This window comes from Sciurus vulgaris (assembly GCF_902686455.1).
Source record: "Sciurus vulgaris genome assembly, chromosome: 8".
Taxonomy (NCBI): Eukaryota; Metazoa; Chordata; class Mammalia; order Rodentia; family Sciuridae; genus Sciurus; species Sciurus vulgaris.
In genome coordinates, this window is record NC_136468.1 from 17,889,809 (window position 1) to 17,909,248 (window position 19,440).

The following is a 19,440-nucleotide window of genomic DNA, read 5'->3' on the forward strand; positions in this document are numbered from 1 at the left end:
CTCTAGTGTTTTGAGCATGAAGGGATGCTGTATTTTATCGAATGTTTTTTCTGCATCTATTGAAATATTCATGTGATTCTTAACTTTTAGTCTGTTAATATGGTGAATGACATTTATTGATTTCCAGATGTTGAACCAACCTTGCATCCCTGGGATAAAACACACTTGATCGTGGTGCACTATCTTTTTAATATATTTTTGGATGCGATTTGCTAAAATTTTGTTGAGAATTTTTGCATCAATATTCTTTAAGGATATTGGTCGGAAATTTTCTTTCCTTGATGTGTCTCTGTCTGGTTTAGGTATCAGGGTGATATTGGCTTCATAGAATGAGTTTGGGAGGGTTCCCTCCTCTTCTATTTTATGGAATACTTTGAGAAGTACTGGAATGAGCTCTTCTTTAAAGGTTTTGTAGAACTCGGCTGAGAACCCATCTGGTCCCGGACTTTTCTTTGTTGGTAGGCTTTTGATGACCTCTTCTATTTCATTGCTTGAAATTGATTTATTTAAGTTGTGTATGTCCTCCTCGTTCAGTTTAGGTAATTCATATGTCTCTAGAAACTTGTTGATGTCTTCGAGGTTTTCTGTTTTGTTGGAGTATAGATTTTCAAAATAGCTTCTAATTATGTTTTGTATTTCACTCGTGTCTGTTGTGATATTTCCTTGTTCATTCCGAATTTTAGTAATTTGAGTTTTCTCCCTCTTTCTCTTTGTTACTGTGGCTAAGGGTTTATCAATTTTATTTTTTCAAAGAACCAACTATTTATTTTGTTAATTTTTCCGATTGTTTCTTTTGTTTCAATTTCGTTGATTTTGGCTCTGATTTTAACTATTTCCTGTCTTCTACTACTTTTGGTATTGGTCTGCTCTTCTTTTTCTAGGGCTTTGAGCTGTAGTGTTAAGTCGTTTATTTGTTGATTTCTATTTCTTTTGTTGAATGCGCCCCATGAAATAAATCTTCCTGTAAGTACTGCTTTCATAGTGTCCCAGAGATTTTGGTATGATGTGTCTTTGTTCTCGTTTACTTCTAAGAATTTTTTTATTTCCCTTCTGATGTCTTCTGTTATCCATTCATCATTTAATAGTGTATTATTTAATCTCCAGGTATTGGAGAAGTTTCTGTTTTTTATTCTGTCATTTATTTCTAATTTCAATCCATTATGATCTGATAGAGTACAAGGTAGTATCTCTGTCTTCTTGTATTTGCTAACAGTAGGCTTTGTGGCATAAAACATGGTCTATTTTAGAGAAGGATCCATGTGCTGCTGAGAAGAAAGTGTATTCGCTCTTTGTTGGATGGTATATTCTATATAAGTCAGTTAAGTCTAAATTTTTGATTATGTTATTGAGATACATGGTTTCTTTATTCAATTTTTGGTTGGACGATCTATCCAGTGGTGAGAGAGGTGTGTTAAAATTGCCTAGTATTATTGTGTTGTGGTCTATTTGATTTCTGGAATTGAGAAGGATTTGTTTGACGTACATGGATGAGCCGATGTTCGGGGCATAGATATTTATGATTGTTATGTCTTGCTGATTTATGCTTCCCTTAAGCAGTATGTAATGTCCTTCTTTATCCCTTCTGACTAGTTTTGGCTTGAAGTCCACATTATCTGAAATGAGGATGGATATTCCAGCTTTTTTGCTGTGTCCGTGTGCATGGTATGTTTTTTCCCATCCTTTCACCTTTAGTCTATGGGTATCTCTTTCTATGAGATGAGTCTCTTGCAGGCAGCAAATTGTTTAATTTTTTTTAATCCATTCTGCCAGTCTATGTCTTTTGATTGATGAGTTCAGGCCATTAACATTCAGGGTTATTATTGTGATATGATTTGTATTCCCAGTCATTTGACTCATTTTTGTTTTTTGACATGATTTGTTTTCCCCTTTATTTGGCTATTCCTTTAGGCTAGTTCCTCCTGTTGCTCATTTGCATCGTTGTTTTTCATCTCTTCCTCATGGAACATTTTGCTGAGAATGTTCTGCAATGCTGGCTTTCTTTTTGTAAATTCCTTTAGATTTGTTTATCATGGAAGGATCTTATTTCATCGTCAAATCTGAAAGTAAGTTTTGCTGGGTATAAGATTCTTGGTTGGCATCCGTTTTCTTTCAGGGCTTGAAAAATGTTGTTCCAGGCCCTTCTAGCTTTTAGGGTCAGGATTGAAAAATCTGCTGATATTCTTATTGGGTTCCCCCTGAATGTAATTTGATTCTTTTCTCTCATGTCCTTTAGAATTCTGTCTTTATTTTGTATGTTAGGTATTTTCATAATAATGTGCCTTGGTGAGAGTCTGTTGTAATTTTGTATATTTAGAGTCCTACAAGCCTCTTGTACTTGGTTTTCCATTTCATTCTTCAGATTTGGGAAATTTTCTGATATTATTTCATTGAATAGATTGTTCATTCCTTTGGTTTATTTCTCTAAGCCTTCCTCAATCCCAATAATTCTTAAATTTGGCCTCTTCATGATATCCCATCGTTCTTGTAGATTCTGTTCATGATTTCTTACCATCTTCTCTGTTTGGTCAACTTTGTTTTCAAGATTAAATATTTTGTCTTCAATATCTGAGGTTCTGTCTTCCAGGTGTTCTGTCCTATTGGTTATGCTTTCTATGGAGTTTTTAACTTGGTTTATTGTTTCCTTCATTTCAAGGATTTCTGTTTGGTTTTTCTTCAATATCTCTAACTCTTTATTGAAATGATCTCTTGCTTCCCGTATTTGCTCCTTTAACTGTTGATTGGTGCGATCATTTAATGCCTGCATTTGCTCTTTCATCTCCTCGTTTGCTTCCCTGATTGTTTTAATTATGTACATTCTGAACTGCCTTTCTGACATTTCTTCTGCTCTGCTGTCATTGGGTTTTATTGATATAGTATCTCGGTTTGTTTGGGACATTTTCTTCCCTTGTTTTCTCATATTAGTCAGATGTCAGTGGGACTTTGTGATATTGCAGAATTCTTTTATTGGCTTATAGTGTCCCTGTAGATTTCCAGTATCTCACCTTCCTGCCTTCAGTAGCCTGATGTCTTGGAGTAACTTGATAATGCAGTGCTTCCAAGGAAAGCTGCCCCTAGCCCGCTACTGGTTCCAGGACTTGGTGGTGGCTCTGTGTGGAAACGCTCTCACTGGGGGGCCTGCTCCGAGAAGCTAGCCTGGAAAGGCGCTTCCCGCCAGAGGGGCCCGGGCTGCGGGCTGCTTGGGGAAGTGTCTGGCTGCCCTGTCCTGGTCCCTGAAGCAACCCACGGGCAGGAACTCGCCGCCCTGGTTCAGGGACTTGAAGCTTGGTTCTGTGCAGAAAGGCTCTCACTGGGGGGGCCTGCCCCGAGATGCTGGAGAATCTGGCCCTGTGGGAGGAGCCCACCGCCAAAGTGCGCAGAGCTGCTTGGGGAAGACTCTAGCTGCCCTGCCCTACTCTAATAAGCCACCCGATTCCGGGCCTGCCACCCGGGCAGCGCTTCACCGGGTGGGAGAGACTCACCCCGTGGCTCTGTTTTAGTCCGAGTCTCTCAGTGCCTCCCCTTCTTGAATCCTGGGTTCTGGAGTGACTGGAGATGCAGTCACCCTCTAGTCCGCCATCTTGGATTGCCCCCAATTTTTTTAAATTTTAAGACAGGTTCTAAGTTGCTTAAGTCCTCACTAAGTTGCAGAGGCTGACTTTGAACTTGTGCTCCTCCTACCTCAGCCTCTCCAGCTGCTGGGATTACAGACATGGCCCCCATGTCTAGTTGTCACAATTTATCCAATCATCTGTCCAGGTTGTCTCCATAGCTCAGCTACTGTGAACTGTGCTGCAGTACATATTGATGTGGTTCGATCACTGTATGCTGAATCATTCTCGCCCCAATATGTATCATTATGTCCTAAATATAAATAAATAAATAAATAATAATAGAAGGCTTTATTGCCTGAATCCATCTTTGGTCAATGTCCTGTTACACAGTATAGTATGCACTCACTCAGAGAAGAGGATTTCTCCTGAATGAGGGAAGGGTATAGTTTCTGTGTTTTCCTTCAACATCCCAACAGCTCTGAATATAGTGTTACATGTCACTAATTTTCCCTAGAAAAAAAAAAGTTGGCAGTTAAATCTGTAATTTTTGGAGACAGATGAGTTAATCTACAAAACGGTGACTGCGTTGCTCATAGTATCTCAATTAGGGGTCAGTGGAGGGGGTGAAATGCTTTTATGGTTGACATGATACTTCATTTGATATTTGACTACCATAATTTGAGACAAACCCACAGATGGTACATAAAAGTCATTGGTTTATGAAAGTTGGTAAAACTCCAGTGGTTGTCCTCTTGCCTTATCCATTTCTCATAGTTATAGAGGAATAAAACCAGCACACAGTGGGTCTACCTCAAGCTTACTCAAACATAAAGTTCCATAAAGAGTGGAAAAAATAATAATGGCAAGGGTATGTGTCTTTTATTTTACTTCTGTCTGTCTCATTTTTGACTGAGTAGACCTCTTTCTACCTATACACACACACACACACACACACACTCATAACCTAGTGCCCCTTACACTCCTGGCATTTTCCCTGGAGGCTTGGCCCTGGGTACTAGGTGATATCACAGAACTTCACCCAACACCATATTTATATTTGCTTTTTTCTGTAATAAGGTCAGACTTACTTAAGTTTGCCAAAGCCTAGTGACACAATGCATACACTGACCTTTTAGTAACCCCTACTGTCCAGCTGATCCAGGTAAGATTTAGGGGTTATTGATTTGCAATATATCATGCAACCTGTACTTAAATTACACTGTCCATTCTATGGAGTTTCTAGTTAACTGAATTTTGGTAGTATCATTTCTAAGAAGTCATTTGTGATGATTGTTAATCTTTATTATATACAAAATATTTATTGTGCACATTTTCTCTTTTTAGGTCACCAGTCTCTTCTGAAGATCATGGTAAGAATCCATCTTGCTTATATTAATTCAGTATTAAAAGTTGAGCCCTGGTTTGGGGGTTTCGCTGTCAGAGTGAAGAATTGTTTAAGAATATGTCTCTAAATGTTGACCTTGTATTTTTTTATTATGAAATGTCAAAAACCTTTCAAAAGTTAATGCTAGCTGGAGTTACTATCTTGTATTATTTTGGGATCTGTTACAACCATGTTGGTTGACAAATATCATGAAACAGTGTAGTCTGCCTGATTTGTCCCCATCCACCAGAAATTTTCTGTGATTTTGGGCACAAAATTTCAGAATCAGATTTCTATCCTTCCAATGGGAGTTCATAGTAGATATCCCCCCAGACCCTCCAGATGGGACATTGGGAACTTGTTCCACTTCACCCATTTGCAGTGTTCTACATCTGAAATGAAGCAAATTAGTAAATGTGAGTTGTTACCCAGTTGAGTTGAGTTTACATTTTAGGAGACAAATGATTCACTCAAGGGATAAAATGTCTAATTATGTCTCCTCTAACCTTTAGAGTTATTTTTTTCAGTCACTCTAAAACTTCCTTAAATAGCTACATAGTCATCAATTATGCTATATCATTACAAATATCCATGTGAGGCTTTAGTTCAGGGATTCTGTGTCTTTTCCTGGACTTCCCTGGACTTTGGAGATTGCCTTATAACTCATATCTATACCTACATATCTCCTTCCTCTAGTTCACTGTGTGCGGCACCAACCGCTCATAGTCAGAACCTATGAGTTGAAAACTTTCCAGCAGACCACATCTGTGATCAACTTCCAATAATGTATTTCAATGTGGACTAGTAAGCTCACATGATGGAATCTTCATTTTCTTCTACTTCAGATTATTTCTTCTCTTCTTCGATCCATGTCTATACTTCAGCCATATGGAACCACACCTAATTTCTGAAACTCACCGTATTCTTGGTAGCTCCTGCTTTTATCCCCTGCTGTTCTTCCTGCAGGAAACTACTCCTCCCTTTGCCACACAGACAGTTTCTGCTACCTTACCTCTTCCTCTCAGAGCTTTTGGATCTACTCATCATTGTGCCACATTATTTTATTTCCATGCTAAGGCTTAACATGCAAATTTGCTTCCTTATCTAGCCAGTTCCCATCTTGGACTGTGAGTTCTTTGATGTGGTTTCCAGTGAATATAAAACATTTGAAATGTATTAAATGAATGAATTAAGGAAATGAAGAGGGAGCTTGAGGCAGCCCCTCCTGCTGCCACATCATAAAATCTGTCCCAATATTGAAATGAAGTTGTATCATGTTCTATGAAGAGTCATAGGGAAAATTATGTTCAGGCCCATTAAGTCAGAATTAGGTAATCAACCACCTAATGGTATTATTATTGCTATTTTGTTGATTGTTGCTAGTATGACTAAGTTTTTGATTGCCTATTTATAGGTTCTTGAGCTTCCATGTCCATGCGATAAACTAGAAACTTGTATTTGGTTTTTGTTTTGGACTAGGTTTCCTCCTAATGGCCTTTAGTTACTTTTGCTTTCCTATCTGTAAGAACTTGTACCTCATTAAAAAGAAAAAGAGAAAAAGGAAGGGGGAGAGGAATGTACAATTGCACTTCTGTTGTCCACTAGGACTTCTTTTGAGGTTATTGGATATCACTGAACATATGTGACAGTCCTTCGAGGTTTTTTTTGGTACTGGGGATCGAACTCAGGGCCTTGTGCTTGCGAGGCAAGCATTCTACCAGCTGAGCTATCTCCCCAGTCCCCCTTTGAGGTCTTGAAATGTGGCAGCTACCAGACTCTCTCAGTATTAAGAGCACATCAGAACTGACTATTTTAACAGCAGTTATATGTAATTCAGTTGAGAAATGTTATCCAAATTAGAAATTTGTTATATTTTTGTGACTTCAAAAAATGTAGTGGATGCCCATACCTCTATAGTTTGCTTCTGCAGCTTCTAAAAATGTGTGTTAAAATGTGTGTGTGGTGCTAGGGATTGAGCCCACGGCCTTGCGCCTCTATCAGTGAGCTATATCCCTAGTATTTATCTTTTTATTACAGGGATTTTCTGTCCATACTTGACATACATTTCCTTATGTGTGTACATTTTTAGAACTTTATGTTTGCTATGACTAGCATAAAACCTCTTGAATGTCATGCCATCAATCTTACATAGCATGTACACAAAAATGACATTGCAATACACTTGTAAGGGAGGTGAATCAAATTTCTCAAATTTATGGGTGATAAATTTGAGGCGGGCAAATGGATTGTGAAATTGGAATATAAAACCCTGTGCTCTTGATTTTCTATTTGGTTCACTTTCTTCCGATGATCCTGCCTCCTTTGAAACTGATCCCTTTGACTATCACTGAAACAGACTTTATTCTTCAGAAAATCTAATTTTGAAAAGTCCAATAACCCTGGCATTTGCTGTTTTTTTCAGATACCCTTTATAGCGAGCTGAAATACAGTGGCTTTGCCATTCACCATCTCTTGTTCTTGGGTTTGTTTTCCTTATCTGTATAATTGGGCTAATCCCATCTACTCTGTATCATGTAGATTGTTGTAAATTCAAGTGGGAAATCTTCTGAGAAATTACCTTATCATTTGTTATAAGCAACTCAACCGTGGCATTACTACTCTTTAGCATCCAGGCAGTGAGAGAGGAAGCATGGATTTACTGAAGACGCTTGCTTATCATAGCATATGGCATTTGAAGTGTTAAAAGATAGGGAGAGTAGTTAAGGGAAGAACTTTCCCTTAAACCTTATCATTAATTTTAACCCTTCGTGGAAATCTTTTTTATCTCAGAGTGAGAGAAAGTAAAATGTTATATACATAATTTGACTTGTAGCACTAAAGTAAAGACTCATTTCATGATTTGGTTGCATGGTCATATAGCATTGGCAATATAAGCCATACATGACATATAAACTATGTCTATTTACATAATAGACATTGAGAAGGTCATTGAGAAGAAAAACTAAAATTTATTGAGCACTTATTTGAAAGCAATGTGCTAAAATGCTTCAACCCCATTATTTCATTTCCTCTTGGACAAAGAACACTCTAAAATATATGCATCATCTCCAGCTTTTACAGCTGAGGAAACAGGCTCAGAGTGCTTAAATAACTTGCTTAAGGTCACATTGCTGGTACGTGGTAGAGTTAATTTTCAAACCTAGTTGTAACACCCAAACTCTGGCTCTTTTATCCACCATGTCCCTGGGAAATGAAAGAAGGGATTGTCAGCATTAAAGTGGTTTGATAGAATCATCTAGAAAAAAAAAAAATGTTCCTTCCCTCTAACAGGAGTTTATTTACTGCTGTGTAAGTAATTTTTTTTAATGACAAAACAAAATAGAACAAAAAATAACAACTTCTCCCTCTGACTGGAAAAGATTCATCCCTGTAGCAAAAGTAAATACCGATGTCACATTTTCTCATAATTAGTGAACTGAGTGAAACTGGAGCGTCAGGGAAACCTGCCACGCGAGGTCCCAGTGGGAACATTACATTTTAATGTTACATCTGGAAGCTGGAGTCCCACGCCTTGTCAGGAGATAAGCTCGGCGTGATTGATCGCCCAGTCCTCAGAGTTTCCTCTGCACTTAGTGCCTGTCACTTCATCATTTAAATTGCTTCTGGAGCCACCTCCTGTGCCCAGGCGGCTCCTTGGGCTCCGAGCTCCTGTGCTCTGCTCTGTCATCTTGGCCTGCTTGTTTTACAGGCCTCTCACAATGCTGTCCTGGCAGCCGCCTCCTGTGCCAGCACGCTGAGGGAAGGTCATTTTCCCGCTCATGTATCGTCCCTGACCAACTCTAAGGCATTAATCGACTCCTTTGAAAGGAGGTGTCAGAAAGCTGCTTGATTCCCCCTGGAACATCTGAGGCAGGCATCACTCTCCTGTCCTGCCTCCTAGACACGCTGGCAATGGCAGCTGTCAAACTCTATGCAAGCTTTTTCATCCTGGCAGTAACACAGGAGACCAGCATGGGGCATTATCTGGTGTCTAGGGACAAAATTGCGTCCAGTGTGCACGGTTCATCCCTGTGGTCAGTGGAACACGGGAGGGTGCCCAGAGCTCTTGGATGCACCAGGGACATCCCTTTTGAACTCATTTTTCTCTGATACATATATTTACTAAAATAGAAATATTCATAAGAATGTTTAAAATTCCTCTACTCAGTTTAAATAATAATCAGAAGGAACTCCTGTGATGACCTGTTCACTTACCAAGAAGGAAAACATTTTGACCACCTGGGATCGTCCTGCTATCTGCCTTTCTGACCATGTTCTCTCTTCTCCTCCTCAGAATTAATTACTCTTCTGTCTCGTTTCCCTTGATCATTTTACCATTTTACGTGTATTATATATATATACACATACCCCACGTGTGAATTTGCATATGATTGTATACACACATGTATTTATCCCACATGTGTGTATGTAAATGCTTTTGCCTGTTCTGAGCTTTTACAAGTTGAATGAGGTGCTTTGTTTCTTTCGTTTAAAATAGCATTTGGTGATTCGACCCTGGTACCTATCTTATTCATTTCATTAATTTTGCATGCGAAATAATCTTCTCCTGTATGAATATACAGCAACTTATGCATGTAATCTACACCCAGGAATGTCAATATAGACCATAGGAGTTTTTATTTGTTTGTATGCTTTGCTATTGCAAATAATACCACTATGGACATTCTTCTCTAACTCCTCCAAGTGTCCATCCCTGTCTGAGAATTCCTCCAGCATTTAAACCTGGGTTGGTTTAGTTAGGTGGCAGATTACACATATTTAACTTACAAGGTAATGGCCAACTGTTTTCCAAAGTGGTCATTCTAGTATGTATTCCTAAATACAGTGGGTAAGACTTCCCCTTGATTCATAGCCTAGTCTACACTATATTAACCAATTCAACAATATTTGCCAGTCTCCTGGGAGTATGAGTGGTATCCTCTTGCTATTTTAATTGTATTCACTATTTGCACATTGGGTCAAACATCTTTGGATATATCATAGGCCATTTATGTTTACTCTGAAATGTTTCTTTCTTTCTTTCACCCATTATCCCCCTCTGAGTTGTCTTCTTCTTAATAATTCATAAATACTTTTATGTATTCCAGATTAATTTTTATTCTTGACTAGATGCATTATAAATTTTATCCAGTGTGGCTTGTCAAGTTCTTTTCTGTTTCATCTGATGAGCAGATATATTTTATTTGCATGTAATAAAATTATTAATTTTTTCTGTGGCCTCTGCCTTTAGTATGTTTTTAAAGAAATTTTTCATAGTAGACTCATAAAGATATTACCCTTTATTGTCCTCTAAAATTATTATAGCTGCCTTTCTTGTTAATGGACCTACATCGTGCACAACCATAGAAATGAAAAGTTGTACCCCACTTGTGCACAATGAATCAAAATGCAGTCTGTAAAAATAAATGAATAAATAAATAAACAAACAAATAGGATTTGTTCAAAAAAGAGCTTAGAAATCATTTTGCAGTTTGATGAGAAATAAGTCCAATTTAATTTTGATTTCTTTCCTATACATAAACATCTATCTCATTATCATTCATTTCCTTTGCTTACATGCAAAGCCTGCTCTGTTTTCCTGCATATGTGGGTTTTTACATCCTTCTTTCTGTTTTATTGATTCTATGTCTATTATTGTACCAAAACCACATTATTTTAATTTCTCTAACTTTGATATAAATCATGATATCTGACAGATAACAGACCATGAAATTTGTTCTTCAGGAGTGTCTTGATTATACTTGGGCTTTTTTTTTTTATTGTTTCATATAAAATTTAGAATCAGCTTATCAAGTTCTATGTTAATTTTTTTTTCATGGAAATGGCACCGGTCTATAAATCGGTAAAAAGAAAATTGATGCTCTTAGGATAATGAGTATTTTCATTCCCAACTGTATCTCTATATTAATTGGCCTTTGATTAAATTTTATAATTTTCTTAATGAATAGTTTGGTCATCTTTTGTCAAATATATCCCTAGATTTATTGTGTTTTTAGTGACATTTTATATGTTGTATTTTTAAATGACATTTTCTAAGTGATCTTTACTAGCATACCGCAATGCAATTGACTTTTAATATCTTGCTTTTTTATTTTGTATCAAAATCCCTTCTAATCTTTGAATTCATAATTGTTATCTGAAGGGATTTTTTGTGGGAAGAGAATTCTCTATAGGCAATTTCATCCACAAATATTGAGAATTTTGGTTTGGTTTGTATGCTGTTTTCTGGTCTTTTCTGCCCTGGTTAGACCTTTATGCAGTACTGAATAGAAGTGTAATCAGTATGATTTCCTTGTTCCTGATCCCAAATGAATGCCACCCATGAGTCACCATTAAGTTGGAAGTTCACCGTGGAGTGGTCATGATGTAGATGCTGGTAGTTATTTTGTAGATATTAATTTTAAGGATGTTTTAGTCAGCTTTTCATCCAGAAGACTGGACAAGAACAACTTAGAGGAGGAAAAGTTTAGTTTGGTCGATGGTTTCAGAGGTTCAATCCATATTTAGCTGACTTCATTTCTCTGGGTCTGAGGTGAGGCAAAACATCATGGCCCAAGAATGTGGTAGAGGAAAGTAGCAACGAGGAAGCAAAGAGAGTTCCACTTACCAGGTACAAAATATAAACCCCAAGGGCATGCCCCCAGTGACCTACCTTCTCTAACCACACCTTACCTGCCTACAGTTATCACCCAATTAATTCATATCAATATATTAATCTACTGCTTAGTTACACTTCATTACCTAATCATTTTACCTCTGAAAATCCTTCCATTTTCTCACACGTGACCTTTTGGGGGACACCTCATATCTAAACCAAAACAAAGGGTATTTTCTTTCATTCAAATTTGTCAAATTTGACAGATGTTGAATTTTATTGAATATGTTTTCCTTTATCTTTTGAGGTTATAACATGTTTTTGGACTTTTATCTGTAAATATGGTGTATTTCATTAATTGATTCTCTAATGGAAACCAATATTATATTTATGAGATGAACTCAAATTGGTCATTATATTGGAATCCTTGATACAGGGCCTAATCTGGTTTGCCAATGTTTTGTTTAGATATTTACATTTATGTTCATGACAGTAACTAGGTTTTAATTTTTCTTTTTATTATGTACTACATGTATGATGCTTTTAGCTTCATAAAATAAATTAGGAAAGGCTTTCTCTTTTTCTGTTCTCTGGAGGACTTTATGTACTTTTGAGCTATTTCTACAATATCCTTTATGTACTACCATTATTCCCATTTTACAGATGAGGAAACTAAGGCACAAAACTATTAAGTGACTTCTCCAAAATCAAAGGCACAGTTAGTATGGAATAGAACAAAAGCTCAGGTAATATGGAGGCAGATCTTATTCATTCCTCTGCATATTTCTCAAAAGCATTGTCTCACATTTGAGCTCATATAATAATGATTTTATTTGTTAAATGGAGATCTCATAATATGTGAATTGTTGTTGGGTAGGAATTGATCATTAAAGATGAAGACTTTTTTTTTCTGTTTGAGTGGACTGTACTCTGGATAATGAAGAAAAATCCAAATATATAGTTCTGATTCACTTTTTCTACCCCAATACCTCAAAATCAAGGAAGCAAAACTCCCATTTCTTGACAATAGTCCTCATTCTTTAAAAGGTGGAGTTATTGAAAGGTAGCTATTTCCCTAAAGAGATATCACCACCAGGGAGACCATTACTGTGACTGGAAGAGTAGAGTGGACTGAGAAAGTTAGGTATTTCTCCCTCTTCTATAAGTTATTTATTAGTTAAAATGGAATGCGTAAACTTGGCTAGTAATATAGAGGGAAACATCTACAGGACTCTAATTGCCTTGCTAGGAAGAGCTTTCAATATTGGACATTACAGTACACTGCTTTGGGGTGACTTTGGGTCATCTGATGCAAACTTGCTATTACATTCTTCCTTTGCCTCATATCCAGTTTCTTACTATGGAATCCCCCCATTGGCTTCCCCATTGGTTTTCTAATTAGATCTGAACTTTTTAATGCTCCCCCTGGTTTAGTTCACATTGCTTTAGTGAATTAGATCTGCTTCCCTGCTTGCAGACCCCTCCCAGACTCTGTCTCCCTTGTTTTCACACAGCCATAATGTTTATGTCACCTCCTCCTATCCCTCTGGTAGACCACCTTCATTGTCCTTCATTCAGGTCCCTCCTTAGTGCTCATTAATTTCTGTGTCTTGGAACCACCTCTGTGGAGTCTAAGGACAAACAATGATAAATTTTCCTGACAGCTGAAATGCCCACAATTTCTCCCTCCTTATTCACTTACTGTTTTTTTGAGTGTGTTCCAATTTTTTTCTCTCCTGGATGGTTGTGCCCTTCTTATTTGATTATAAACCCGATGAATAGAGACATTGCCTTAGTCTATGCTGTGTGCTGGCACACAATTGGTTCTTTCTATACAAGTCTTTACTGTTCAATTTGCTGCAGTATGTGGTGTTGGCCAACAGAAATGTTCAGTACACATCTCTGAATCTCATTGCAGCCTCATTAATATTGTTCCCTGTTGTAGAAGATAGGTCAATCCTGGTCCATCGCCCAAGAGACTCTGCCATTAATGTGATGAAAGCATGGCCTTTGATAGTCGTCTCACTGGGTGAAAGGAATAAAAATGACTGCATGCTTTTCCTTGGTTAGTCTTCTTTCACAAATTCTAAGACAACAGATTATCCACTGCTGATTAAAAAAAAAAAAAAAAAAACAAGCAAACAAAAACCAAAGCAACTCCCCAGGCTTCCTCAAACCTGGTCATGCCCCCTGTATCCTCTCTCATTCCACTGTGCTAAATCGTAACCATTACGTGTAGCCATACAATCCTTTTGATCCTTTTGGTGTTTTGGAATGCTTTGTGGTGATAATTATCTAATCATCTTTCAAAGACTATTCTAAGTATGCTTGTGAGAGGGGAATATGCTTGACTAAGATTTACCTGCAACATTGCTATGGATTGCTGTTGGACTCGCAATATTTAAGTGAAAACATTAAAAATTAGAAAACAATAACAGAGGAAAGAAAGGAATACAGTTTTGAAGGAGGAAGGGTGACCTTCTGGTTTGCAGCTAAGTGGAAGGATGAAAGGGCATCAAAGATGATGTGTCAAGCAACAAACAAAACTTTCAGAGATCTCATTCTCACAGATAAATCAATATAGCCTCTGGAAAGAAAATGAGGAATCCCTGACTCTTGGTCTCTGCCTACTCATTTATAATAACAGAAAGGAAGAATTGAATTATGGTTACTTTTTAAAAGTTACTGCATTTATTTAGGGTTGCTACTGTGTGTCATAGAATCTGAGTTATATCAACAACCAACGTAATCAAGGGGCTGGATTGGCACACTGATGTTGTGCTACTATGATTCTCATATGAGAACAATTCATACTCCATTTGTCTATTATTCACTTTACTAAAAATCGTATTATTCTATCAACACTTTCTCCTCAGGGTGATCTTCCTAAAGTTTATTTTCTTTTACTTTGGTAGCTTCCTCCTGCAAGGAACTGGCTGATGGCTGGTTTCCCTGAATTTGGGCCTTTCCGTGATTACCGATTGCAGAGAGAAGAATGTGTTCTTACTTTTAGAGTTGGTCTCTCCCAGGTCAGTCATAGATGTGCTGCGTTCACCTCTATGCTCCAGCACTGTGGTGGCATTTTTCTGATTATGTCTTGTTTACCCAGGCTGCCTGTTAAAGCTACTTAGGCCCAGATTGTCCCGATGGTGCTGGGAAGGCATTCATCAGTTCAGCCCTCTTACAGAATAATGATATCAACTAAATGCTTCTTCATTTTTCCAGCTTCTATGTTAGTGAGGATTTTCTGGGCCATTGGGTGCCCTAAATTTTAGGATGTGCCCTTAGCATCATGCAGTATCCCTTTCTCAACCAGCTTATCTGCACCTAATAGTCAGAAGCAGGTCATTGTCATGGCCTTTCCTTTCCCCAGGAAGGCAACTTGATGTTCTACACCTTCCTTGTCAGAGCTAGAAGATTATGGATTGTGGACACAACTAAAACTGCATTCCTCTGGGCTGAACAGGGAAGAGTCAGGATAGGAGGACCTGGTGTCACCACCTAGTGACACATGGTACATGGTATGTGCTGTTTGACATTTCCTACAGCCAGATAAGGTAGGCAGTTTAGAACTCTGCTATAGGTACACACTCTCAGGTAGATCTTTTCCATCCTGTATCTCCATCCTGGCCTTCTTTCTTATTAACTGTGAGGCCTTCAACACATTGCTTATAGTCACTAAACCTTAATTTCTTCTGCCTGGCACTGGAGTTGATAATAGTAATACATATGTAGCAGGTTTGTTGTAAGGATTACATTAGAAAAGAAAGTAAAACCCCCAGCTCTATGGGGAACACATGGGGTTCCTGTAGATATCACTGAAAGAAAGGAACAGAAACCAGGTGTGATGGCTCATGCCTGTAATCCCAGCAGCTCTGGAAGGTGAGGCAGAAGGATCCTGAGTTCAAAGCCATCGTCAGCAAAAGCGAGTTCTTAAGCAACTCACTTTTTCATTCAAATACAAAATAGGGCTGGGATGTGGCTGAGTGGTCAAGTGCCCCGAGTTCATTCCCCAGTATCCCTGCCCCTCCAAAAAAAGAAAAGGACAGAAAGTATGAGAAAGAGCCAGAGAAACCATCAGTGTCCAATAGCCATATGGGAATATATTTTTCTTTAAACAAAACTCAGATGTTTTATTTGCAGTCACTCTTTAGACTAGTAAAGCCTATTGTTTTCTAGGTTTATCAGGATTATACATTTTCTTCTGGTCACTTGTTTGTGGTTGGCAGTACTGACCATGGTAAGAGCTGGGGTCTGGAGAGGGAGGTACCAGACCCCTCCTGTGACTCTGCTTTCCACAGCCTGGATAATCCTGGGCAAAGCCTTTGCCTCCATCCTAGGTTTCCCCATTGAGCAATCAGCCCCCAAAGGCCTCTTCAGCTCTGTGTATGCTTAAGCCTCTGAATTAGTGAAGCGGACATACCAATGAAACACATGAAGAAAAAACAAACCAAAACTGTCCCCTAAAATTTTGAGGAAGTGTTTTGGAGACACCTCTGTGTTGTTGTCTAAGTGGAATATATTTGGATTTCTGAATATGGGTTCTTCTTGTGATGACAAATGGTACTGCCATTGCTTCCACTCACCATGGGCCGGGTTCTAACTTTTCATCACTGTGACCAAAATATCTGGCAAGAACAACCTAGAGGACTTAAAGTTCATGTTGGGCTCACAGTTTTAGAGATCTCAGTCCATGGTTGGCTGACTCCATTGTTCTGGGCATAAGGTAAAACAGAACAGCATGATGGCAGAACAGCATGGCAGAACAGCATGGCAGAGGAAGGCTGCTGAGTTCATGGCAGCTGGCAAGCAAAGAGAAAGAGAGACAGGAAGAGTCCAGGGACAGATAGAACCCCCAAGGCCACATCCCAGTGACATACTTCCTCTAGTCATGCCCCATCTGCCTATAGTTTCCACCCAGTAGTTCATTCAAGTTATTAGTTTGTCAAAGGGATTGATTCACTGATGAGGTCATAGTTCCCCATACTCTAGTCATGTCCTAAAAGCCCCACCTCTGAACCTTTCTGCAGTGGAGAACATGAGGTTTGGGGAGAAACTTCTACATCCACACCTCTTTCTGAAAAGAGAGACGATCAACTTGGTTAGTATATAGATGCCCCAGGTGGTCGTGTTCATTAACAAGTTAACAGAATCCATTGCTCTTAGGTGACTTCTAGCTATGCTCCTGACAAAGCAAAGCCCCATCACTTACTGAAAAGGAAATTTGTAATCTGCCACAATCCACTCAGTTTTCCTCACCTGGTGACATTTCTTTTCCCTGTCATCCTAGCAGGTGGAAGGGAATTATTTCAACCATTGCAAAAAAAAAAAAAGGTAGTATTTTATAGAACTGCACAAAAGTTACTCAAACCATTTCTGTCCCTATGAGTTATTTGCTTTCTTTCTCTGACCATGACCAGTCATCATACCCTCCTTAACTAACCCTGTGGGCTTCTTCTTCTCATTCTTGGAAAACACGGCCTACCCCGTGACACTGTCCCTCAATCATCTGAATTTGTAAGGATCTCTCTGCTCATTGTTTAAATCCCTGTGTCTTTGAGGAAGAGGGTGTTAATCTTGGCCAAGGATATATTCTGAAAATGAAGTTTCTGAATGCTTTTCCTTGACATTATGGAGTGCCGGGAGGGTCTACACCTCTGTAGGTCTGGAAGGTGCTCTACCCAGTCCCTGGGTCTCTACGTTCCTGACTTGTTTGTCCCTCTTTCTGTTGAGGGCATCCCACTTTGTCAAGTGAAGCTGCCATCACTTCTCCCCTCCAGCCTCCCTACTGGCTGCTCATCCCTTCAGAAAACCCTACTCCAGCTTTTCTGCCAACACAAATCTTCCCTTTTTGGACAACTTCTTACAGCTTCCCCAGGAAATCATTCTCCACATTCTCCTTATTTCTTTAGCAGTCAGGGGCTACACTTGGCTGTGTGAGGTGTTAACGTTCTAGCTACTCTTTTTTTTCCTAGGGGAATATGAACTCCTATGAAGAATGAGGGCTTGGCCTTTATTTCTCTTTGCAGCCACCAGACAGAATTATCTGGTCTTTCGTAAGTATCATTGAAGAGTTGCTGATACCCTAGAGCCTATTCTACTTGGCATTTTACCTTTAGAGCATGTTTAGAGCCAATGATTTACATTATCATTCTTGTGTCTAAGACATGATATTGCTTAGTCAACTTAGCCTGATGTAATGAAAACTAAGACTTTTCCCTTTTTGAAATAAAATTATTTTTCTGTTCTTGCAGTTAACGTGTGTTAAATACCTAAGTGGAGAAGGTTCACAATTAGTGCTTTATTTTAACTTAGTTACAAGCAAATGATCTTGTCTCCCTTTACACTAATAAGTGAAGAGTATGCTCTAGAAATTCTGTCTTTGCAAAAACTGCACATTCTTGCTATGTGTGTGTTTTGTTATCATGAATCCCTGAAAGTGACCTTTGCTATCTTAACTCCTCCTCGGCTTTACTTTTGTTCAGTGAAGTGTTCTCATTAACTCTATTCTTCTTGGTTAACAAGGCCTTCATCTTACAGAGTGGCCAGTTTCTGCTAGGCACCGATAAGGTGCTTAAGGTACAGCCCAATGACCAGATGACCCATAAACCTATAATCCTCCTGAGCTCTACAACACCCTCTTCTGTACTTAGATCCTGACCTTAAACATCATTTCTTGTGCAGTCTTGAAGTTTGGTTCAAGCCAGTAACATCCATCATCCCCTCAGGCCACATCAGTTCTACTTACAGCTGTGGCTGAATGAAATTTGTGCCCCCTTTTTAACCCGAGTTCCTTTTAGAGTCCTGAAGGACAGTGCTATAGCACATAAGACGAATTCAAGGAGACCGGTCATAGGAGGAATGGCGGCCACTGTTGCAGGCAGCCATCTCTCAGTTCCTCTGAGGGAGTGGGTACCAACTACAGGACAGCAGGGCCTCCTCTTCCGCATGTCACCTTGCCTCAGCAGGGAGGCTAAGAAGGACCTTATTTACTAGTTCCTCTCAAGATTAGAACTTTATCACTCAAATGCCAGGACAGCAAACATAAACAAAGTTAATCAATCTAAATTGAATTATCTCAGCATTCTGGGGGTGAAGGACCTTCAGAGAATACTAGAATTCCTTTTTAAATCTTGTACACTTCTAAATCAGTTTGCAATATGCAGAGCATTTTAATGTGTATTACTTCTTTCAAATGTTAAGGAGGGAGAAGAGTGTTATTGTGCACTGTAATTGCTTTGGGTTCATGGATTTAGTAAGGTATAATCAGATTAAAACCCTTGACAAATATGAAAAGTCCTCCCTGTTTGTGTAAGATTAATATTTACTGAACAAAAGTAGGTAATGGGATTCTGTAATATCGATGCTAGAAACAAATTTGTTTTTCTAGTGTTAAGGGAACAGTTGGACCTTACTTCAGATGGTGGTACTACATAAAAAATTTGACCCACTAGATCAAAGTTGATAATATTAATTTTTCACTAGAGAAAACATTAATATTGAGTTGCAGAGGTTGGCAAGAAGATATTTTCAAGAACCTCTGCTGGTCCCCCTTGTAACTGTTGATACATATTTTACTCAGCTGGCTGAAGGAGACTCACTGTGATGGTGGAGAGGGTGCATGCCATTGACCCCTTTACTTAAGAATGTGCTTTTGCTACCCAGTGATCCAAGCAAATTAATTAACCCATGAACTTTGCTTTAACCCTCATCTAAGCCATATTAACAGGATTCCAGGAAGTAACATATATCATTACTTAACATAGGGCTCTCATTTGACTCATAATATAAACACTTCTAGTTTTGCAAGGACACTTTGCCATATGTAATAGACATAATTAGTGTCCAGAGATTTGAAAATACTTGGAACTCCAAAACTTGATTTTCAG

General features: G+C 38.6%; 1 protein-coding gene across 3 annotated transcripts in view; it reads left to right on the forward strand.

The window, feature by feature from the left end:
- The window catches only part of DGKI (diacylglycerol kinase iota), a 432,523-nt gene that overhangs the window by 383,970 nt on the left and 29,113 nt on the right, over window positions 1-19,440 (forward strand). For all 3 annotated transcript variants that reach the window (XM_079150095.1, XM_079150096.1, XM_079150097.1), the window contains one exon: window positions 4,896-4,921. In XM_079150095.1, the coding sequence (XP_079006221.1) occupies window positions 4,896-4,921 (26 nt within the window). The remainder of the gene's footprint in view (window positions 1-4,895; window positions 4,922-19,440) is intronic.